General features: G+C 47.1%; 1 protein-coding gene across 2 annotated transcripts in view; it reads right to left on the bottom strand.

Moving 5' to 3' along the window:
• Positions 1-10317: 10317 nt before the first annotated feature.
• LOC136629155 (zinc finger protein ZFP2-like) overlaps positions 10318-25363 on the bottom strand; it is a 38874-nt gene continuing 23828 nt past the window's right edge. For both annotated transcript variants that reach the window (XM_066605310.1, XM_066605311.1), the window contains one exon: positions 10318-11970. In XM_066605310.1, the coding sequence (XP_066461407.1) occupies positions 10658-11970 (1313 nt within the window). In that variant the 3' untranslated portion in view covers positions 10318-10657. The remainder of the gene's footprint in view (positions 11971-25363) is intronic.

Genomic DNA, 25363 nt, shown 5'->3' with positions numbered 1-25363 from the left:
GTGTGATGTGTGGGGGATCAGGATGGATGGAGTAGATCTGTGTGTGTGATGTGTGGGGGATCAGGATGGATGGAGTAGAGCTGTGTGTGTGATGTGTGGGGGATCAGGATGGATGGAGTAGAGCTGTGTGTGTGATGTGTGGAGGATCAGGATGGATGGAGTAGAGCTGTGTGTGTGATGTGTGGGATCAGGATGGATGGAGTAGAGCTGTGTGTGTGATGTGTGGAAAATCAGGATGGATGGAGTAGAGGTGTGTGTGTGATGTGTGGGGATCAGGATGGATGGAGTAGAGCTGTGTGTGTGATGTGTGGGGGATCAGGGTGGATGGAGTAGAGCTGTGTGTGTGATGTGTGGGGGATCAGGATAGATGAAGTAGAGCTGTGTGTGTGATGTGTGGGGGATCAGGGTGGATGGAGTAGAGCTGTGTGTGTGATGTGTGGGGGATCAGGATAGATGAAGTAGAGCTGTGTGTGTGTGATGTGTGGGGATCAGGATGGATGGAATAAAGCTGTGTGTGTGATGTGTTGGGATCAGGATGGATGGAGTAGAGCTGTGTGTGTGATGTGGGGATCAGGATGGATGGAGTAGAGCTGTGTGTGATGTGTGGGGATCAGGATGGATGGATGGAGTGGAGCTGTGTGTGTGAGATGTGTGTGGATCAGGATGGATGGAGTAGAGCTGTGTGTGTGATGTGTGGGGGATCAGGATGGATAGAGTGCTGTATGTGTGATGTGTGGGTATAAGGAAGGATGGAGTAGTGCTGTATGTGTGATGTGTGGGTATCAGGATAGATGGAGTGGAGCTGTGTGTGTGATGTGTGGGGGATCAGGATGGATGGAGTAGAGCTGTGTGTGTGATGTGTGGGGATCAGGATGGATGGAGTAGAGCTGTGTGTGTGATGTGTGGGGATCAGGATGGATGGAGTAGAGCTGTGTGTGTGATGTGTGGGGGATCCGGATGGATGGAGTAGAGCTGTGTGTGTGATGTGTGGGGGATCAGTATGGATGGAGTAGAGCTGTGTGTGTGATGTGTGGGGGAGATCAGGATGGATGGAGTAGAGCTGTGTGTGTGATGTGTGGGGGATCAGGATGGATGGAGTAGAGCTGTGTGTGATATGTGGGATCAGGATGGATGGAGTAGAGCTGTGTGTGTGTTGTGTGGGGGATCAGGATGGATGGAGTAGAACTGTGTGTGATGTGTGGGAGTCAGGATGGATGGAGTAGAGCTGTGTGTGTGATGTGTGGGATCAGGATGGATGGAGTAGAGCTGTGTGTGTGATGTGTGAGGATCAGGATGGATGGAGTAGAGCTGTGTGTGTGATGTGTGGGGGTTCAGGATGGATGGAGTAGAGCTGTGTGTGTGTGATGTGTGGGGGATCAGGATGGATGGAGTAGAGCTGTGTGTGTGATGTGTGGGGGATCAGGATGGATGGAGTAGAGCTGTGTGTGTGATGTGTGAGGATCAGGATGGATGGAGTAGAGCTGTGTGTGATGTGTGAGGATCCAGATGGATGGAGTAGAGCTGTGTGTGTGATGTGTGGGGATCAGGATGGATGGAGTAGCGCTGTGTGTGTGATGTGTGGGATCATTATGGATCGAGTAGAGCTGTGTGTGTGATGTGTGGGGGATCAGAATGGATCGAGTAGAGCTGTGTGTGTGATGTGTGGGGATCAGGATGGATGGAGTAGAGCTGTGTGTGTGATGTGTGGGGATCAGGATGGATGGAGTAGAGCTGTGTGTGTGATGTGGGGGATCAGGATGGATGGAGTAGAGCCGTGTGTGTGATGTGTGGGGGATCAGGATGGATGGAGTAGAGCTGTGTGTGTGATGTGTGGGGGATCAGGATGGATGGAGTAGATCTGTGTGTGTGATGTGTGGGGGATCAGGATGGATGGAGTAGAGCTGTGTGTGTGATGTGTGGGGGATCAGGATGGATGGAGTAGAGCTGTGTGTGTGATGTGTGGAGGATCAGGATGGATGGAGTAGAGCTGTGTGTGTGATGTGTGGGATCAGGATGGATGGAGTAGAGCTGTGTGTGTGATGTGTGGAAAATCAGGATGGATGGAGTAGAGGTGTGTGTGTGATGTGTGGGGATCAGGATGGATGGAATAGAGCTGTGTGTGTGATGTGTGGGGGATCAGGGTGGATGGAGTAGAGCTGTGTGTGTGATGTGTGGGGGATCAGGATAGATGAAGTAGAGCTGTGTGTGTGATGTGTGGGGGATCAGGGTGGATGGAGTAGAGCTGTGTGTGTGATGTGTGGGGGATCAGGATAGATGAAGTAGAGCTGTGTGTGTGTGATGTGTGGGGATCAGGATGGATGGAATAAAGCTGTGTGTGTGATGTGTTGGGATCAGGATGGATGGAGTAGAGCTGTGTGTGTGATGTGGGGATCAGGATGGATGGAGTAGAGCTGTGTGTGATGTGTGGGGATCAGGATGGATGGATGGAGTGGAGCTGTGTGTGTGAGATGTGTGTGGATCAGGATGGATGGAGTAGAGCTGTGTGTGTGATGTGTGGGGGATCAGGATAGATGAAGTAGAGCTGTGTGTGTGTGATGTGTGGGGATCAGGATGGATGGAATAAAGCTGTGTGTGTGATGTGTTGGGATCAGGATGGATGGAGTAGAGCTGTGTGTGTGATGTGGGGATCAGGATGGATGGAGTAGAGCTGTGTGTGATGTGTGGGGATCAGGATGGATGGATGGAGTGGAGCTGTGTGTGTGAGATGTGTGTGGATCAGGATGGATGGAGTAGAGCTGTGTGTGTGATGTGTGGGGGATCAGGATGGATAGAGTGCTGTATGTGTGATGTGTGGGTATAAGGAAGGATGGAGTAGTGCTGTATGTGTGATGTGTGGGTATCAGGATAGATGGAGTGGAGCTGTGTGTGTGATGTGTGGGGGATCAGGATGGATGGAGTAGAGCTGTGTGTGTGATGTGTGGGGATCAGGATGGATGGAGTAGAGCTGTGTGTGTGATGTGTGGGGATCAGGATGGATGGAGTAGAGCTGTGTGTGTGATGTGTGGGGGATCCGGATGGATGGAGTAGAGCTGTGTGTGTGATGTGTGGGGGATCAGTATGGATGGAGTAGAGCTGTGTGTGTGATGTGTGGGGGAGATCAGGATGGATGGAGTAGAGCTGTGTGTGTGATGTGTGGGGGATCAGGATGGATGGAGTAGAGCTGTGTGTGTGATGTGTGGGGGGATCAGGATGGATGGAGTAGAGCTGTGTGTGATGTGTGGGGGATCAGTATGGATGGAGTAGAGCTGTGTGTGATATGTGGGATCAGGATGGATGGAGTAGAGCTGTGTGTGTGTTGTGTGGGGGATCTGGATGGATGGAATAGAGCTGTGTGTGTGATGTGTGGGGGATCAGGATGGATGGAGTAGAGCTGTGTGTGATATGTGGGATCAGGATGGATGGAGTAGAGCTGTGTGTGTTGTGTGGGGGATCAGGATGGATGGAATAGAGCTGTGTGTGTGATGTGTGGGGGATCAGGATGGATGGAGTAGAGCTGTGTGTGTTGTGTGGGGGATCAGGATGGATGGAGTAGAGCTGTGTGTGTGATGTGTGGGGGATCAGGATGGATGGAGTAGAGCTGTGTGTGTGATGTGTGGAGGATCAGGATGGATGGAGTAGAGCTGTGTGTGATGTGTGGGGATCAGGATGGATGGAGTAGAGCTGTGTGTGTGATGTGTGGGGGATCAGGATGGATGGAGTAGAGCTGTGTGTGTGATGTGTGGGGGATCAGGATGGATGGAGTAGAGCTGTGTGTGTGATGTGTGGGGGATCAGGATGGATGGAGTAGAGCTGTGTGTGATGTGTGGGGATCAGGATGGATGGAGTAGAGCTGTGTGTGTGATGTGTGGGGGATCAGGATGGATGGAGTAGAGCTGTGTGTGTGATGTGTGGAGGATCAGGATGGATGGAGTAGAGCTGTGTGTGATGTGTGGGGATCAGGATGGATGGAGTAGAGCTGTGTGTGTGATGTGTGGGGGATCAGGATGGATGGAGTAGAGCTGTGTGTGTGATGTGTGGGGGATCAGGATAGATGGAGTAGAGCTGTGTGTGTGATGTGTGGGGGATCAGGATGGATGGAATAGAGCTGTGTGTGTGATGTGTGGGGATCAGGATAGATGGAGTAGAGCTGTTTGTGTGATGTGTGGAAAATCAGGATGAATGGAGTAGAGCTGTGTGTGATGTGTGGAAAATCAGGATGGATGGATGGAGTAGAGCTGTGTGTGATGTGTGGAAAATCAGGATGGATGGAGTAGAGCTGTGTGTGTGATGTGTGGGGATCAGGATGGATGGAGTAGAGCTGTGTGTGTGATGTGTGGAAAATCAGGATGGATGGAGTAGAGCTGTGTGTGTGATGTGTGGAAAATCAGGATGAATGGAGTAGAGCTGTGTGTGATGTGTGGGGATCAGGATGGATGGAGTAGAGCTGTGTGTGATGTGTGGGGATCAGGATGGATGGAGTAGAGCTGTGTGTGTGATGTGTGTGGGATCAGGATGGATGGAGTAGAGCTGTGTGTGTGATGTGTGGGGATCAGGATGGATGGAGTAGAGCTGTGTGTGTGATGTGTGGGGATCAGGATGGATGGAGTAGAGCTGTGTGTGATGTGTGGGAGATCAGGATCGATGAAGTAGAGCTGTATTTTCCGTTATTATGCCTAGTGGGGCTGGAGGAAGTTCATGTCCCGCTGTTTGAGACATGAAAATCCAGGAGTGCAATGTAATCTCCAGCAAGTAGTTGCTGGAGGTCTTTTCTTTAAAGGTCTTTGGGCCTGGATTTTTGGAATGGATGGCAGGTTTGTAGTGGGGCCATCCATTTCACTTCCTCCACTCCAGGTTATGTGCAAGGTCAATCAGCACGGGTGCTGAGGCTGGGCCAGGAAGAGGTGTATAGAAATAGCAGTGTGCACTGACACAGGGGAGACTGGATGGCTGCTGGACCCAGGCAGCCTGAGATACCTGCTGGAGGTAAAAGCCCCGCTGTGTGGTGCTGAACGTGACCTGTACAGGCAGGGACTGCCTATTATCCTATTGCTGGACTGTTGCTTTCTTGCCTGAAGCTAAGGCTGGATTTGTTTTGATTTCCTGGACTGAAATAAACGCAGGTCACGCCTGCACTTGGACTTTAAATACTTGTCTCTGTCTCTGATTGCCGCAAACCCGCACTCTACCGAGCTGTCTTTCCACATATGGTGGAGGATGCGGGCAGTCTTAAAGAGACATGCGCAAAGAATTGAGACCTGTGGCTAACACTGTATGTCCTGGGTAAAAGCCGTTGGTGCCCTGCCTAAGAAGACTGCTGCCATGGAGGACCTGGTCCAACAGCTGGTGCAGGCTAGTCTACAGCAACAAAACGCCCATGCAGAGGCAAGGCAGGTGCAGCAAGAGACTAATCACCTGCTAATGGAACAAATTGTGACACTGCTGTGCCCGCAGTAGGGGTGACCACAAGTGACGATGTCGATTGTCCCCTAGCTGTACTGGTTAGTGACACTGAAAGTTCCTGCCATGCCGGAACTTGAGGTGTCGCGTGAACATTTTGGGTCTGCTCAGCTGAAAGACCCAACATTGATCAGGGCCCGTGAGGCTGTAAAAAAAATAAACGGTGTACCTCAAACTCCAGGTGGGAGTGAGGCATACCCTTATATGGCTGTTAACAGTGACATGTTGTACAGAGTGGATGAGGTGCGCGGGTAAGAACTGGAACAGCTGGTGGTACCCCAACCAGATCACCGGGTTGTTCTCGACCTGGCTCATAAACATGTGCTGGGAGGTCATCTGGGGAGTGAAAAACACACAAATGAGTGTTGCAAAGGTTCTATTGGCCCGGGGTACCTGAGGAGGTTAAGCGGTATTGCGCCTCATGCCCTATATGTCAATCAACGACCCCTAAACCTCATTTCAGGAGTCCATTGGTGCCCTTACCCGTTATCGAGGTACCATTTGACCGGATTGCCATGGATTTAGTTGGCCCAGTAGTGAGGTCCGCTAGGGGACATCAGTATATACTGGTCATTCTAGACTATGCCACGCGGTATCCGGAAGCAATTCCTCTGAGAAACACCTCCTCCAAACTCATTGCCCGAGAGCTGTTCCAGATGTTCTCCCGCACTGGTATTCCTTACCGATCAGGGGACTCTGTTTATGTCAAAAGTAATGAGAGAGATGTGCAAGCTTCTAAAGATTAAACAACTGCGTACCTCAGTATATCAACCGCAAACTGACGGCCTGGTCGAGAGGTTTAATAAAACTTTGAAGAGCATGTTAAAAAGGGTGGTCAGCCAAGATTGGAAGGATTGGGATTGTTTGTTGCCAGCCTCGTAATACGTGAGGTTCCCCAATCCTCCACAGGTTTTTCTCCGTTTGAACTGCTGTATGGTAGACACCCACGCGGTCTCCTCAACCTCGCCAAAGAAACTTGGGAAAGTGAGCACACCCCCTACAAAAGTGTGGTAGAACATATTTCAGTGATGCAGGACAGGATAGCAGCTGTCATGCCCATTGTGAAGGAACACTTGGAACAGGCACAGGTGGCACAGAGTCGAGTCTATAACAGGTCGGCCAAAGTCAGAACCTTTTGCCCGGGAGATAAGGTGTTAGTTTTGGTGCCTACAGTAGAGAGCAAGTTCTTAGCCAAATGGCAGGGGCCATATGATACTAGCATACTAGTGCACAGTGTGCAGCAGGTAGTCAGAGACATGGTTTGGCCATCTTTGTTTCTCCGAAACCAACTGGGCGCTTTAATTTGCAAAAGGCCACAACATAAAGTAAGTGAAAGGGTCTGAAGACTTTCCAGATCCACTGTATTTGCATTACAACACACCCTAAAAGGAAGACATGGACTTTCACCATTTATAATTTTGATTGGCAGGCCAGCACCGACAGGCTGTTTCTTTCACAAGGGTCACATGAGCAGTATGTGTCTCCAACTCAGGAGAGAAGGACTGAAAGACTTTTCAAAATGTATATACTGTTTGGCCAACTATTATGTGTTTTTATATCATTGTATTTAGGTGAAAGAAGAATGGCAGAACTCCATGTGGCATCTACATCAACAAACAGCTGCGCCCCGCAAACTGTTGGATATCTGCTAGCGACCTGTAAGCCCCAATGTCCACAGAAGGATTTTTGCTGTGGAATTCGCAGCCAGACGCCCGCTGCAAATTCTGCAGCAATATCAGTCCATAGACATGCTATGTCAAAAGATTCTTCCCTGCCCACGAGCGGAAATCAACAGCGATTTTCTGCTTGTAAAAGAGAATCGCAGCATGTTCTAGTTGGTAGAGAAAAGCGCACGGACGGCTTCCATTGCAGTCAATAGAAGCCGTGCATCCCACGGCACTTCCATAATGAGCACTGCGGAAGTATCGCGTGAATCCGTGTCATAGCCCAGCGCCAGCGTGTCCTGTTCTGCCCTGCATCGTGTGCGCGCTCGCTGGCAGAGACACTCGCAATGAATCCGGACAGGTTAGTATGGATCTCTAGGGGGTCACCGGGTCTGATTATACAGCTGGAATCCAACTTGGCCGCAGGCAGGAGACCTAAAGGAATCACAAAGATCAGTATCCAAATATCTATTGTATGAATTACTTTTAACGGCACAGATTATAGCTGATGTTGAAATCACACTGTTCACAATGCTCTCTAAGATCTAAGAACATACTTAAAATTGCTGCCATATTTTCAACACCAACTATATACTATGCCTGTGGTGGCGAACCTGTGGCACTCGTCGCCATCAGCCGCTCACCACGCTAGTGAATACGCTGCTAGTAGCGCTGATCCCGGACACACTGTGACGTCAGTGAGCAGCCAGGATCCTCCTCCCCGGCTGTCTCCTACTTGGTTCCACGAGAGCATGGGGCGGAGGCGTCTGGCATCATACACTGACGTCACAGTGTGGCCGGGATCATCGCAGAGCAGGGGAGCTTCCACGCAGAGGAGGAGGTAAGTATGTGGGTCTTGGGGGTATGAGGGGGGGCGCTGGGGGATGTCAATATTAGTACCGGGGGCTGCTGTAGGGTGTCACTATTAGTACTGGGAACCACTGTGGGGTGTCATTATTATTCCCGGGGACCACTGTGGAGTGTAATAATAATAATAATCTTTATTTGTATAGCGCCAACTTATTCCGCAGCGCTTATTGTCACTATTACACTGGGGGCCTCACCAATACTACTGGGGGCCGCTGTGGGGGGTCACCATTACCGCTGAAGGGGGTCACCACTATCCCCGGGGCCGCTGGATGGGGGCGGTCACTATCATCACTGGGGCTGCTGGGGGTCACTATTACCGCTGGGGTAGGTTTACATATGGTGGAAATGGGCAGGGCTGTTTCAAAACAGACAGGGTGCAGATTTTGACAGTTTTTTGGATGCGGAAATGCTGAAGAATTTTCCACAGAAATTCCCGCTGAGGACATTCTGCAGTATTTCCGCATCCAAAAAGCATTCAAAATCTGCACACTGTCTATTTTGAAGCGGCCCTGTCCTTTTTAAAATGACGGGGGTAAAATCATACGTTGTGATAAGCCCCGCCCCCTGACATGTTGGCACTTTGTGATAAAGAAGTGGGGTTTTGGGTTGCAGTTTGGGCACTCGGTCTCTAAAAGGTTCGCCATCACTGTACTATGCTGGTGAAAGTATTGGGACGCACACACATAGGTAGTGATGAAATTTAATAATCTTCACCTTTTTACTCTGGTGTTGGGCTGATTTTGGCCTCAATGACCGCCGTAACCCTCCTAGGAATGCTTTCCACCAAATTCCCATAGCTGTGTGGAGGGATTCCCTCGAGAAGAGCTTCATATAATGATGCTCGATGGGTATCAGATCCAGACTTTTGGCTGGCCATGAAGCTTGCAGACATTCTGTTCCTCAACATTGTGTGCTGTATGACATTATGCTCGGTCATATTAGTAGGAACATGGGAGCTGTACCACAGGGTAGGTAATGCCACATTGTCTGGAATGTCTCTATACTCACTGGCGTTGAGGGTGGACTTCACTACAACTAATGACCCAAGTTCTACACTGTTGGGGCGATGCAATCACGTAGAAACCACTCTCCAGGCAACCACCACACCCAAGTATGACCATCTGATCAGAAGATGGTGTATGGTGATTCATCTGTCCACAACACTTGCTTCCACTCATTTACAGTCCAAGGACAACGCTCCAAGCACCATCGCAGGTGTCTCTGTGCATTCACTGATGTAATGTTGGGCTTGTGTGCAGCCCTTCATCATGGTAACCCTTTGCATGCAGTTCCGTAATGGATGTTCCAATGGCTGGTGAAAGCTCCTGAGTGAATGCTTCAGCAGGCAATGTGCATGATGCGTCCATAGCTCATACAAGCCTTTGTTGTCCATGATCTGTCAGTTAACAAGGTCTCCCTAAATGTGGCTGCACGGCACACACCAGATGCTTTCCATTTCCAATTAACATTGCCAACAGTGGATTTTAGAAGGTCCAAAAGCACTGCAATGTCCCATACTGATTGATTGTCAGGTGACATCCCACCACCAAACCCCATTGTCAGCTCTACATCTGGTGACATTCCGATGGTTTCTGCACTGGGATTTTATGTGGGATATAATAGCCTCGTGTGGCGCAGAGTGAAAGCTCTCATCTACAGACCTGAAGGTTGCAAGTTCAATCCCCGCATGAATCAGGTAGCCGGCTCAAGATTGACTCATCCTTCCGAGGTCGTTAAAATGAGAACCCAGCTTGATGGGGGGTAATGAATAATAATTACCTGAAAGCGCTGCGGAATAAGTTGGTGCTATACAAATAAGATTTTTTTATTTACTCTCCTTTATACCAAAAGGCCCATTTAGACACAATGATTATCGCTCAAAAGCCGTCTTTTGAGCGATAATCGTTGTGTCTAACTGCACTGACATCGTGCAGTTTTTGTTAAGCCGTCGCTCTTCTGCATCCACCGCTAAGAGCGCTTGGCTGTATAACACCTGGGCACTCCGAGTGGGGAACAGCTGGATGCAGAAGACAAGCGGGGATACCCGGCTTATCTTCTGCATCCTCCGCTCGGAGTGCAAGGTGATGGCTCAACGTTTTGAGCGATCACCTTGCGCTGTAAATGACGTGATTATCTTTCAAAAGACATCTTTTGAGCGAAAATCGCTGTGTCTAAATGGGCCTTTAATGCTCACATATCCAATTTGCATATCTCTTTGCCTGATAACACAGGATTGACTCGCGCTCAAAACTTTTATCAACAGTGTAAGCAAAGTCCGAAATATGTAGATTATATAGCCAAAATAAGAGACCACTAATTCCATTTAGCTAATGTATTTGTTGGACAGACCAAATGTGAGAATGTCACACTTACATTTAACAAGCAGTATACAAAATGTAATAAATTTGGTAATTACATGCATTTCCTATTCATCATTTAGTGCTCTGGATTGCTTGCTTTCTCTTCTATAACATGATACTTTATTTTAAACCTGTCACAGTGGCAGTACAAATTAGTTTGCACTATAAGAAGTCAAATTACTGAAAAAGAATTTAAAATATAACTTTAAATATTATAAGATTAAAAAAGGGCGAACATAATAATACATATAACCTCATATGTACCCCGGATTTATAGCTATCCCTGGGTTACCTCAGACCAAGGAATTATACAGAGGAGTTAGATGCGTGAATTCTCTGATGTGTAACAAGATTTATTTTCTGAGTAAAACATTTCCCACACTCTGAACATGAAAATGGCTTCTCCCCTGTATGAATTCTGTGATGTGCAATTAGAGATGACTTATGGATTAAATTTTTTCCACATATAGTACATGAAAATGGCTTCACCGACATGTGAATTTTCTGATGTCTACCCAGATCTGATTTACTTGAACAATATTTCCCACATTCTGAACATGAAAATGGCTTCTCCCCGGTGTGAATTCTCTGATGTGTAACAAGAACGGATTTGTGAGAAAAACATTTCCCACATTCTGAACATGAAAATGGCCTCTCGCCTGTGTGAATTCTCTGATGTGTAACAAGAACTGATTTGTGAGAAAAACATTTTCCACATTCCGGACAGGAGAATGGTTTCTCTCCTGTGTGAGTTCTTTCATGTCTAAGAAGACGTGATTTTTGGGTGAAACATTTCCCACACCCTGAACATGAAAAAGACTTCCCTGTGTGAATTCTCTGATGTTCAAGAAGATACCCTTTACTTGAAAATAATTTTCCACATTCTGAACATGAATGTGGTTTTCCTGTGTGAATTCTCTGATGATCAAGAAGAGAACCTTTTCTTGAGAAACACTTCCCACATTCTGGACATGCATACGGCTTCTGTCCTGTGTGAGTTCTTTCATGTGCAGTTAAAGCTGACTTTTGGTTAAAACCCCATCCACAAACAGTACATGAAAATGGCTTTTCTTGTGTGTGAATTCTCTGATGTCTAACAAGATCTGATTTCTGGTTAAAACATTTACCACATACCAAACATGAAAATGGCTTCTCCCCTGTGTGAGTTCTCTGATGTACAACAAGATGTGATTTCATGCTAAAACGTTCTCCACATTGTGAACATGAATACGGTTCTGTCCCTGTGTGACGATGTTGATGTACTATAAGATGCGGTCTCTGAGTAAAACATTTCCCACATTCTGAACATGAATATGGCTTCTCACCTGTGTGAGTTCTTTGATGTTTAACTAGATATGATTTCAAACTAAAACATTTCCCACATTCTGCACATGAGTGTATTTTTTCCCTTCTGCGACTTTTCTTCTGCTTCTCAGTCTGGGATGAATCAGAAGATGGGACCTGTATAAGAGGATCAGATGATGGATCTTCGCTATGAAGTGCTGAGGGGATATCTGGGATAATGGCAGGTTCTTCATATGTATATTGTATGATATCATAAGCTTCTACTTTACAGTCTACAGATACCAGACATCCTTCTGAGCTCTCGGCACCGTCATCTGGCAAGAATAAAACGGATATTATTATTTTTGAGTTATATAACCTTAAACATTATACTGATATTTTATAACATTTCTACAGAAAATACAAATCATGTGGCAAAATTCACTTGTTAAAAGATTATGGATGGGTGGCACCAACCATGCTGCTGATCCGGGTTTAGTTATACTGCGGTCAGCTGTTGAACTTTAACAAAACTGTGTTACACCAACACTTTTTAATTTAAGATTTGCAAAACCAACTTCACTTGATCTGCTATCGAAGGCTGAACCCAGAAGAAATGTATCATGTACTGTGATTGGTGACTGCAGTTAGGGGATTGTCCCAGGAATCATAGCGATAGTAAAAACATGGCTTTACCATCAGCAAATGTGGCTGTAGTTTCACCATCCAGAAAAACTCTATCAGGCTATCAGCTGAGTCTGCCATCTTGGATTTCGGCTGCTAAATTAAGTTCAACTAGTTTGATCCACCAAAATTGGGGTGGTGGGGGGGATTGAACCTAGATTTTCAGCCAAGATCACAGGCTTAACCATGTTAATGCAATATATTTCTACTTGATCTAAAATCAACTCATTGATTTCAGATAAAAAAAACTTTGGTGCAATGGACCCTAAGACAGTGACGACAAAACATATCTAACAATACACCTCAGAGTGAGGACCAGTAGATCATGATATTCATCCACCTGGCTGTTCTCCTGTAGTTTACCCCTTCTGTGGTGAAGCCTCCACTTTCATATACTCATATATCATTGTACGTTTCACCACTCTTCTAGTAGATGCACAGTGGAGAACCATAAAGGTCCCTGTGAGTCAGTGATACTAGGTTGTGTCTATCTCACACACTCCCTGACAGTAACATGCAGTTTATCGCAGAGGGGAGGAGCAGTATGGGTATGTATGAACAAGTCATGGCTGCGGAGTAAGTGTAAGGCCGGATTACCACATGCAGTTTTTGTACGTTTCACCACTCTTCTAGTAGATGCTCAGTGGAGAACCATAAAGATCCCTGTGAGTCAGTGCTACTAGGTGGTGCCCATCTCATGCACTCCCTGACAGTTACATGCAGTTTATCGCAGAGGGGAGGAGCAGTATGGTCATGTATGAACAAGTCATGGCTGTGGAGTAAGTGTAAGGCCGTATTACTACATGCAGTTTATCGCAGAGGGGAGGAGCAGTATGGTCATGTATGAACAAGTCATGTCTGTGGAGCAAGTGTAAGGTCAGATTAGTATAATGCAATTTGCTATTACTCATTTGTAGTCTAAATTGGGTACAAAAAGGGAACAAGCTCTTTATACATCTTTTTCCTATACAATCCAATTCTGACTTTGGCTAATACATCTTCATAAGGGCTCCTTCCAACTGGAGATCGAGAAAATTGCAGTTTTGTTCAAGCGATTTTTGAGCAACATTGATGCTTTTTCTTGTGAAAAATCCTGCATCGCTACCGCCTGCGTTTTTCTTGCGCAAAGGTTAATTAGGAGTTTCTAATGTTAAAAATTAGAGATGAGTAGAGATGAGCGAACGTACTCGGTAAGGTCGATTTCGCAATCAAGCACCGCGATTTTCGAGTACTTCACTACTCGGGTGAAAAGATTTGGGGGGCGCCGTGGGTGAGCGGGGGGTTGCAGAGGGGAGTGGGGGGGGAGAGGGAGAGAGAGAGAGCTCCCACCTGTTCCGTGCTGCTACCCCCCACTCCACCACGCCATCCCGCACTCCCCGGCGCCCCCCGAATCTTTTCACCCGAGTAGTGAAGTACTCGAAAATCGCGGTGCTCGATTGCGAAATCGGCCTTACCGAGTACATTCGCTCATCTCTAGAGATGAGTGAACGTGCTCGTTTAGGACAATTACTCGATTGAGCATCGCTTTTTTCGAGTAACTGCCTACTCGAGCGAAAAAATTCAGGGGGCGCCGGGGGAAGGGGTGGAGCGGGGGGGGGGGGGGGTAGCAGTGGGGAAAAGGGAGGAGCTCTCTCTCTCTTTCCCCCTCAACCTCACCCCCAGCGACCCCCGAATCTTTTCGCCCGATTAGGCAGTTATTCGAAAAAAGCAATGCTCGATTGAGTAATTGTCTTAAACAAGCACGTTCACTCATCTCTATTAAAAATGCATCACACAAAAATTGCAAGTTCATGAGTTTCACCGCGATAAAAAGAAGGCTCTGTAAGGAAACATGGGCTAGAAAAAAAAAGCAAAATGCAGAAAGATAAGACATACAGCGATTTTTTTTTATATCGCAAATATGAACGAAACCATTGAAAATCATTGCTTTTATAATTCTGCATTTTCACTCACTCGAAAATCGCGTGATTTTATTGCCAGTGTGAAGGCAGCCTAAGGCTAACTACACAGGGACACGCGAGACATCGGGCCCAGCGACTCGTCCCGATATCACGCTCGGTAGCACGCGGTTTACCCGCAGATGTGAGGCGATTTGCAGGCAAAAATGCCTTGCATCGCTTCTAAGAAATGATGAACTTCTGGCACGAGTTTCACACATGATAGAGAACCAGAATTGCTTCTCATTGATTTTGAAGGGAAATCTCGCACTGCACTCGCATACATATCATACGGCATGCGAGAGCCATGCGATGTATCTAAATTCATATTGAAATCAATGGGCGAGGTGTCCCGAGGAAAACGGAGAAATAGAACATGTCACAATCCCTGTGATTGTATGACTCCATTCAAAAGAATAGAAAAAAAGAGGCGCACCAGCAGCACAAGCTTTGCTCCAGGCGTGGTAGGACCTGAAAATAGGACTTGGTTCATATCCCCTTGATGCAATAGCCACTAGGGGATACGAACCATAAATCCCCAATGGAGTCCAAAATAGCAAATGAATTTGTGGCAGCATATCAAAGTGCAAAAATTCAAGTGATTTTTATTAATTATGCCAATAATGAGATGCTACGTCTCAACCGTAATTGTCTTTGTCAAGCTCAAAGGGTAGTGAATAACATATACCATAAATAGTAGGTAGACAATAGTGACTGACCAATCACATAACACTGCTCCTCACTTCTTCCAAGCTCTCCCACCCAATAATAGTGCAAACAATGGTGAAGAATACACATCTTGCAACATACTCCAATGGTGGTCCCTCCATGCATGGTCACGATCCACTCAATAGCCGCGTCCCATGCCTGTATTGTGCAGATGCAAACCACGTCATCCAGCCATGCTATATTCATATTGCGCATGTGCGAGAACTGTAAGCGGCCATCACGATGTTAGAAGCAGAATAGCGATTCCCAAACCGCACATGAGTGTAAACACACCGCGATCTCGTGGTAATGATCGGGATGTGGATTGCGTTGCCCAAGATATCACCATACAAGTAGCATAATCTAGCTATTTGGCATATAATAGTATTTATCCGATATCACTTAAAGGGGTTGTCCCGCGCCGAAACTGTTTTTTTTTTTTTTTAACCCCCCCCGTTCGGCGCGAGACAACCCCGATGCAGGGGTTAAAAAAACAAACCGGACAGTGCTTACCTGAATCCCGGCGGTCCGGCGTCTTCATACTCACCTGCTGAAGATGGCCGCCGGGGTCTGCTCCCTCCGTGGACCGCCGCTCTTCTGTGCAGTCCATTGCCGATTCCAGCCTCCTGATTGGCTGGAATCGGCACGTGACGGGGCGGAGCTACACAGAGCCGGCATTCTGCATGAGCGGCTGCATTGAAGAGAGCAGAAGACCCGGACTGCGCAAGCGCGGCTAATTTGGCCATCGGAGGCCGAAAATTAGTCGGCACCATGGAGACGAGGACGCCAGCAACGGAGCAGGTAAGTATAAAACTTTTGATAACTTCTGTATGGCTCATAATTAATGCACAATGTACATTACAAAGTGCATTAATATGGCCATACAGAAGTGTATACCCCCACTTGCTGCCGCGGGACAACCCCTTTAATGGCTATTCATTAGAGCCATGAATGTGTCCACATGGAGCGCTATTCTGCGGTATCCATAATAATGTTAGTAGTGTTAGCTAGGAAACCAAACAGGCTTCCAAATCCAGTATATGATCATCTAGATTCAATACATAACAAATAACCCTGACATACAGGGCAATGACAGAGTTAATAAATAATACTCCTCCCAATAAGCTGTAGAGCCCCCACCAGATCATAAAGTACATACCCTATATCCAATATAAGTGGTAAATATGGGAATGGAACAGGTCGAATGGATCCTCTCAGTATTATATTGTAAAATGTACTCATTATGGTAAAGGGATAATGGCCTAAATACTCAACCTTCTATATGAGACCCAGATGTAACATATCTACAATCCAATGTATAGATATGTCACAATTAATTATATTCAAACCATATTCATACCATAGTAACATAACATAGTAGGTTAGGCTGAATGAAGACCATGTCCATCTCGTTCAGACTGTTTCAACCCCCCCTCCCCCACTTGTTGGTCTAGAGGAAGGTTAAAAAAAACAAACAAACAAACAAACAAAAAACTAACCAATCTGCTCTTACAGTAAAGAACCCTTTTCTGTGTTGGTTTCCTCTAGACATAGCGGATGCCCATTTGTTACCATCGCAGTCCTGGGTATAAACAGATTGTGGGAGAGATCCTTGTATTGTCCCCTAATGTATTTATAAATAGTTATTTGATCGCCCCTTAGCCGTCTTTTTTCCAGGGTAAATAATCCCAGTTTTGGTGCCTCTCTGGATATTCCAGTCCCGTCATTCCATGTATTAGTTTAGTCGCTCTTCTTTGAACCCCCTCCAGTACTGTAACATCTTTCCTGGGCACCGGTGACCAGAACTGTACGCAGTATTCCATGTGAGGCCTGACAAGTGCCTTATATAGTGGGAGGATAATGTCCTCGTCCCTATACCTCTTTTAATGCACCCCAAGACTTTATTTGCTTTTGCAGCAGCTGACTGGCATTGGTTACTCCAGTTTAGTCTACAATCCACTAGTACCCCCGACTCTTTTTCCATCTTACTTTTCCCCAGCAGTACCCCATTTAGTGTATATTGGTGACATCCGTTTCTCCTGCCCATGTGCATAACCTTACATTTATCAACATTAGGCCGCCTGCAGACGAGCGGGTCGGATCCGGCAGCGAGAAATCTCGCCGCGCGATCCGACCCCAGAGCCTGCAGGGGCGAGCGCGTACTCACCCGCGCCTGGTGGCCCCGGCTCTTTGATGTGCCGGCTGCCGCGCAGCCGGCGCATGCGCAGACCGGAGCCGGCGGCCAGGTGAGTGCGTGCTCCGCACAAAATTAGAACAAGCCGCGGTTTGTTTGCCGCGCGAGATTTCGCGCGGCCAAACCGCGGCCGTCTGCATAGGAGTGCGTATTGTAATGCACTCCTATGCAGACTTTCAGCGGCGGAAATCCCGCGGGAAATCCCGCGGCGGGATTTCCGCTCGTCTGCAGGCGGCCTTAAACTTCATTTGCCATTTTTCTGCCCAAGCCCCCAGCTTATCTAGGTCTGTTTGTAGCCGCACATTGTCCTCCATTGTATTAATTGTCTTCTATAATTTTGTGCCATCTGCAAATATTGATATTTTACTGTGCAGCCCCTCTATCAGGTCGTTGATAAATATATTGAACAGAATGGGGCCCAATACTGAACCCTGTGGCACCCCACTAGTGACGGTAGCCCAATCAGAGTATGAACCATTTATTACCACCCTCTGCTTTCTATCTCTGAGTCAATTCTTTACCCAGATACACATGTTTTCACCCAATCCGAGCTGTCTCATTTTATATATCAGCCTATTATGTGGCACGGTGTCAAACGCTTTAGAAAAATCCAGATATACGAGATCAATAGACTCTCCCAGGTCCAGCCTAGAGCTTACGTCATCGTAGAAGCTGATCAGATTGGTCTGACATGATCGCCTCCTGATGAACCCATGCTAATGAGGAGTTATTCTGTTGTTTTCCTTGAGGCATTCTAGAATGGCATCTCTCAGAAACCCCTCGAATAATATTGAGGTGAGACTTACTAGCCTCTAGTTACCAGGTTCTCTTTTAGACCCCTTTTTGTATATTGGAACCACATTGGCAATGCGCCAATACAGTGGTACAACCCCGGTCTCAATAGTATCCGTAAATATAAGAAATAGTGGTCTAGGTATCACATCACTTAGTTCCTTAGAACCCTTGGGTGTATTCCATCTGGGCCCGGCAATTTATCAATTTTAATCCTCTTTAACCGATTCTGCACTTCCTCCTGTATTAGGCATGCAATTTTTAGCGGAGGGGTTGTTTAATTCCCCTGCATCTTGTGTGACATTTCTTTTTCATCCGTGAATACACTTGAAAAAACTATTTAAAAGATTTGCAGTCTCCCCCCACCCATCGTCTTCTATGGTTTCTCCTGCATTATTTGTTAAAGGGCCAGTACTCTCAGTGCAAATCCTTTTACTGTTAATATAATTGAATAGTTTCTGGTTGTTTTTGCTCTCTTTCGCGATCAGTCTTTCTGCCTCCTCCTTAGCAATGTTGATCTTTTCTTTACTTGTTTTTTCCCTGTATGATTTTAGCACTTCTTTGCTGCCTTCTTGTTTTAGTAGTTTAAACACTTTCTTCTTTGTTTATTGACCCCCTTACAGTCTTGTCGAGCCACATTGGTTTCCTTCTACTTGTAGTTCTTTTATTTTAAAAGGGAATGGACTGCTCACATGAGGGGATTAGGATGTTTTTAAGCTTCTCCCATTTGTCGTCTGTGCTGATATTTTTGAGGATGTTGTCCCAATTAATGTTGCCGATTGTAGTTCTAAGCTGATCAAATTTTGCTTTACTAAAGTTTAATTTATTTGGCGCTCCCTGATAAGGCTTCTTATTGAATGACAGCTGGACATGAATTATATTTAATATAGCTTTTCTAGATAATATGAATATAATAGAATAATATGAGGACCAACAATTACTGGTAAGGTCATAGTACTTTCAGAATGATGCTAGCCTCAGATGAAAGTATGGAATATATGATGACATAAGGCAACGTACAATACATAAACTAATACAATGAATATTTATATTTATCACGGAATATGGATAAATGCATAGAGAAAAGCAAAATGGATGGGATGTGATAATACCCTGCGATGTCTAGAAAAGCTCTGACCTTTTTCTTATTCAAAGGTCTAGGTTAACTCTGTATGGCATCCACCTTATTGACCGGTGGCTTAATTCCACCTCTACTAATGATGTAGCCCAGGTATTTGGCTTCCTCCAAGCCTAAAGGGTACTTTTCTGAGTTTATGGTCAGGCCGGCATCCGTTATTGCATCCCAAACCACCTGTACTTTCCAAAGATGACTTTCCCAATCTGAACTGTAAACGATCACATTGTCCAGGTATGCAGTGAAATAATCACAATGTGTCCTCAAAATCTGGTCCATCAACCTCTGACAAGCAGCTGGCGCCCCGAGAAATCCGCACGGCATGTTTTTGTATTGGAACAAACCATCTGGGGTGGCAAACATGGTTTTCTCTTTGGCTCTTTCTGTAAAAGGTATTGACTAATCCACTCTTGGCATAGGGTAAGCATCAAACTTGGAAATTTTGTTTAGCTTACTTGTACCAGGATAATATGGAACCTCCAAGTGCCATTTGGTTTGGGAATCAAAACAATGGGGCTTGACCACATACTCTTTGACTCCTCAATCACTCTTAGTTCAAGCGTGCGCTTGACCTCAGCAGAGATTGCTTCTGTATGCACTTCCGGTATTCTGTGTGGTCTTAGATTCACCTTCATTTCAGGCTCAGTTATCATGTCATGCCTTATTACATGGGTGCGACCCGGCTGGTCAGAGAACTTCCTTTTATTTCTTTGCAGAAAGTCTTTGGCCTCCTGTTGGTGCACCGAGAAAAAGAGTCTGCTATTCTAGCTGTGGGAAAAGGTTACTGTGTCTTTACCTCCCTAACACCTGAAGCACCCAATGATTCCCTATTAGAGATGAGCGAATCTACTCGTTTCGAGTATTTACTTGATCGAGCACAGCGATTTTCGAGTACTTCAGTACTCGGGTGAAAAGATTTGGGGGGCGCCGGGGGGCATAGCGGCGCGGGGGGTAGCAGCGGGGAACAGGGGGGAGCCCTCTCTCTCTCCCTCTCCCCCCCACTCCCCGCTGCAACCCCCCACTCACCCACGGCGCCCCCCGAATCTTTTCGCCCGAGTACAGAAGTACTCGAAAATCGCGGTGCTTGGGCGGAAAAGGGGCGTGGCCAAGTAGGCTTGCTCATCTCTATTCCCTATCCTTCTAGGGCTGAATTAAATTAACATGTTAGATCTGGTAAGGTTTTCTTCTTCCCGGTTAGTGTACTTCATGATTCATGTCTCCAACCCTCTCTTCTATTTCATAGGGACCTTAGCAATTTTTAACCTTAGCAGACCGATTATAACCTCTGCTCTGGGCCTCTTGCGACTTCTGAAGGTGTTCCCTGACAATAGGCAATGTAGTAGCAATGTGGTCCTGCATCTGTGCCACATGCTCAATAACGCTCTAGTAGGGAGTCAATTCAGTTTCCTAGTCTCTTTGGCTATGTCCAGCAGTCCCCTTATGTGATGGCCATAGACCAACTCAAAGGGAAAGAATCCAGTAGATGCCTGTGGTACTTCTCTAATGGCGAACATTAGGTAGAGAAACAGATGGTCCCAGTTACGACCATCTTTGGCTACTACCCTCTTTAACATTTGCTCTAGAGTCTTGATAAATCTCTCCACTAATCCATCTGTCCGAGGTGCGTATATGCCCGATTTGACCACGTGGCACAGTTCTTTTGTCATCTTGGATATAAACGGTGTTCCCTGGTCAATAAGGATTTCTTTAGGGATCTCTGTCCTGGAAACATGAGGGACAACTCCTGTGCAATACTTTTGGTGTTAGTATTTTTGAAAGGGACAGCTTCAGGATATTGTGTAGCATTATCTAGCACCACCAGGATAGACTGATGTCCCCCTGCCGATTTTACTATGGGACTCACTAGATCGATCACAATTCTTTCAAATGGCCCTTTGATTATGGGGAGGGAAACTAACGGGCTGCAAAAATGTGAGACATGGCCGTTAGCTGACATGTTGGGTAAGATTCACAATATACCTTTACATCTTTCTATGTACCAGGCCAGTGGAAGCTTTAGAAGAATCAGTCCTGTGTTTTATTAATCCCCAAGTGTCCCCCAAGTACATGACTATGCGCTATATCCAGGACCGTACGTCTATATGACTTAGGTACGACCAGTTGTTCAACCACTTGCTCATTAATTTTAGTTACTCTATATATAAGATTGCTGTACATTAAAAAATGGGAGGAAACTGCTGGTCGGCACCTGGTTCTTGTGGCAAACCATTCATGACCACAATACTCTCTCACGCATTTGCGAGAGTGGGATTCCTTAACTGTGCAGTCCCAAAGGTTTCCTGTGAAACGTCTAGTTCAGACACACCCTAAGCTGGAAGAAGATCCTCATCATCTTCTCCAGCCAAGACCTCCAATGGAAAGTTAAAGGGGTTGTCCCGCGCCGAAACGGGTTTTTTTTTTTTCAATAGCCCCCCCGTTCGGCGCGAGACAAACCCGATGCAGGGGTTTAAAAAAAAAAAAAACGGATAGTACTTACCCGAATCCCCGCGCTCCGGTGACTTCTTACTTACCTTGCGAAGATGGCCGCCGGGATCTTCGCCCTCGGTGGACCGCAGGTCTTCTGTGCGGTCCATTGCCGATTCCAGCCTCCTGATTGGCTGGAATCGGCACACGTGACGGGGCGGAGCTACGAGGAGCAGCTCTCTGGCACGAGCAGCCCCATTCAGAAGGGAGAAGACCGGACTGCGCAAGCGCGTCTAATCGGGCGATTAGACGCTGAAAATTAGACGGCACTATGGAGACGAGGACGCTAGCAACGGAACAGGTAAGTGAATAACTTCTGTATGGCTCATAATTAATGCACAATGTACATTACAAAGTGCATTAATATGGCCATACAGAAGTGTATACCCCCACTTTGTTTCGCGGGACAACCCCTTTAACACATTTCTCCTCAATGTTTACAATTTTGCTGCTGTCAGAAGGAAGCAAATTATCACTAGGGATTACATCATGCTCTTTAGATTTAAGCAATACCTTTCCCCACAATTCCCAAAACAGAGGGATTTTTTTTCATGCTTAATTCATAGGACACAGTTCCCACTATTATCTCTATGGTAGCCAGAGCTACAGGGTACACCCCTTGTATCCCCATGTATACACATTACACATATGTGTTTTCCTGGCAGATAGTCCTCAGCTATCAGGCTAGCATGAACCAGTGTAACCAGACTACAAAAGTCCAGAAGAGCCTTCACAACGCAATGATTCACACTCAGCTTGCAGTTCAGTCTCTAGTCCCGGTGATGCAACACGTGTGTTAGCGTTGTGATGGCTGGGATCTGTCGTACCTTTACTCTAGGGTTTGTTGGTTCTGCGTGCCTGTACATGTGTTATGTGTTTGAACAGGGGCTAGTCTAGTGTTTGTGCAGGTGGCCAGACATTAGGTGTGAATAGCCCTAGTTTGTGTATATGGTGTGAACAGCGTCATGTTCTGTATGTCTGTGCAGGTGGCCAGACATGAGGAGAGAATTGTCCTGTTCTGTGTGTGTTTGGCATGCTAACCCTAGTGTGTCCCTGTGTGATTTGTGTTCTGTGTGCCGGTCTGTTCTAGTTCCGTGCAATAACCCTTGAGGAATAGTCAGGACCGAGATTCCAGCATGGGGCCACCTCTATCGAGGCGATTGCCTTGCTTATTAGGTAGGGCCCTGCCATTTTCCCTGCAGTTTGGAATCAGTCATTTTGCTAATGTAGGGACCCGCAAGATAACAAGGATCCTTGATCGTGGCTTGCGGGCTTAAGGATTTTGGCTAATATACGAACCAATACCTCGATCTTTTATAGCTATAACATCTGCTTATGTGTACAGGTATGTATGGCGAGTGTGTGTCGTCAGTCGGTTCCTGTTTGTGTTTGCCGAGCCTGCGGGTCACAGCATGCAGGCTCGGCAAACAAAGAACAGCTCCTAGCCCCGTCACACTCCTTTGGCTTGATAATTAAAGTGCAATTGGCTACGACATGTTCCAACCTCTAGCACCTCCAACACTGCAACAACCCTGGTATTTCTGACCGAGAGTCCTTTCTAGAGTTGACTGGGCCTCTAGGCTCATCAGTCCTTAACCCACGTGGTATCACTTCAGTTGATTGGGCAGGCCATGAAAGTGTGGCAATGTTGTTGGGACGTTCCTGCGACACACTTGTGTATGCGTCCAAGCATTATACTGCTGGAAAATGCCTCTTGGAAGCCGCCGTTTCAGAAAACGCATGTGGCTGCAGGATGTCCTAAACACATCACTGAGCTGTCATTGTCCCTCGTATCACTACTAGGGGTGACCAACTGTCGTATTTGATGCTCCACAGACTATCACACCAGCAGCGGGCAGTGTGCAGCTCCACAGCAAAGGCAGGATTGAGACGCTCAATCCTAGGTCTCCAAAGACAAACATGGCCATCATCAGTACCCAAACTAAACCTAAATTTGACACCCCAGTTCTACTGACGTGACAGTGTGCACCTGGGATCAGCACCAGTAGCAGCGCCGAGCAGAGGAGGCTACTAGACTCTGGAATGTCAATATTACCGCTGGGGCCGCTGTTGGGGGTCAACTCCCACGCTGGGGCCGCTGTCGGGGGTCACGTTCCCTGCTGGGGCCCCTGTCGGGGGTTCACCTTCCCTGTCGGGGGGTCACCTTCCCCGCCAGGGCCACTGTTGGGGGGTCACCTTCCCCGCCGGGGCCACTGTCGGGGGGTTCACCTTCCCCGCCGGGGCCGCTGTGGGGGGGGGGTCACCTTCACAGCTGGGGCCGCTGTCGGGGGGGGGGGGTCACCTTCACAGCTGGGGCCGCTGTCGGGGGGTCACTTTTCCCGCAGCGGCCGCTGTGGAAGGTCACTATTACCGCTGAGGTCACTGTAAGGGGGTCACTTTTACCACTGGGGCCGCTATGGGATCTCACTATTACCGCTAAGGCCGCTGTGTGTGTGCGCGTGTGTGTGTGGGGGGGTGTGGTCACTTTTACCACTGGGGCCGCTGTGGAAGGTCACTATTACCACTGAGGCTGCTGTGGGATGTGATTATTACCGCTGGGGCCACTGTGGGATGTCGCCATTGCCACTGGGGCCACTATGGGATGCCACCATTACTGCTGGAGCCGCTGTGGGATGTCAAGAATACCGCTGGGGCCGCTGTGGGATGTCAAGAATACCGCTGGGGCCGCTGTGGGATGTCAAGAATACCGCTGGGGCCGCTGTGGGATGTCAAGAATACCGCTGGGGCCGCTGTGGGATGTGACTATTACCACTGGGGCCACTATGGGATGCCACCATTACTGCTGGAGCCGCTGAGGGATGTCACCATTACCACTGGGACCACTTCAGGATGTCACTATTACCGCTGGGGCTACTGTGGGATGTCACCATTACTGCTGGGGCCACTGTGGGATGTCACCATTACTGCTGGGGCCACTGTGGAATGTCAACATTACCGCTGGTGCCTCTTTTACCGCGTGGGACCACTGTGTGTGTGTGGGGGTGTCACTATGACCGCTGGGGAATGTTTACATGTAGCGAAAATGCTGCAGAATGTCCTCAGCGGAAATTTCCGTGGCAAATTCTGCAGCATTTCCGCATCCAAAAAAAACAGTTAAAATCTGCACGCTGTCTATTTTTAAACAACCCTGTCCTTTTTAGAACAACAGGGGTAAAATCATACGTTGTGATAAGCTCCGCCCCCTGATGAGCTGGCACTTTGCGATAAAGTTAGTTTTGGGTTGCAGTTTGGGCACTCTGTCTCTAAAAGGTTCGCCATCACTGCCCTATTCTCATTGCAGCCTGTCACTTCTTGTTCAGTTATTAATGGTGTTCGCTGTTATGCAGTTCTCCCTGATAAACTATGCTGTCCGAATTATCGCTATACACTTTCTGAAAAAATGGCGCACCTGATTATATGTAGAACGTTTTATAACAGATTAAAATGTAACATTTGTTTACGTGCATCCTAATTCCAGAAGCCTGTGGTGCGATTGTTTTTTGGGATATTAGGCGTTTACACACTGAGAGTAACACAGTCCAACTCCTTCCCCAGCCACAAACTCTCTGCATACACAACGTGCTATAAAGTGCCAGAGCAGAAGATTCGGGAAGGAGGCAAGACGTACCGGTGATACAGCAAACAGTATTAGTGAGGAAGAACTTCACTTCGCCCTCGCTGGATATTGCAGGTAAGGGAAAAAACTGGTGAAGGACAGCGCTCCAACCCACTGTAACTAATATTAAATGAAAAGTACCAAAATTGGTACAAAGTGGGACTTACCCGATGTAGGT

Source organism: Eleutherodactylus coqui, chromosome 5 (assembly GCF_035609145.1).
Source record: "Eleutherodactylus coqui strain aEleCoq1 chromosome 5, aEleCoq1.hap1, whole genome shotgun sequence".
Classification (NCBI taxonomy): Eukaryota; Metazoa; Chordata; class Amphibia; order Anura; family Eleutherodactylidae; genus Eleutherodactylus; species Eleutherodactylus coqui.
The sequence above is the reverse complement of the archived record's forward strand: the minus strand, read 5'-3'. Positions and strand labels throughout refer to the sequence as shown.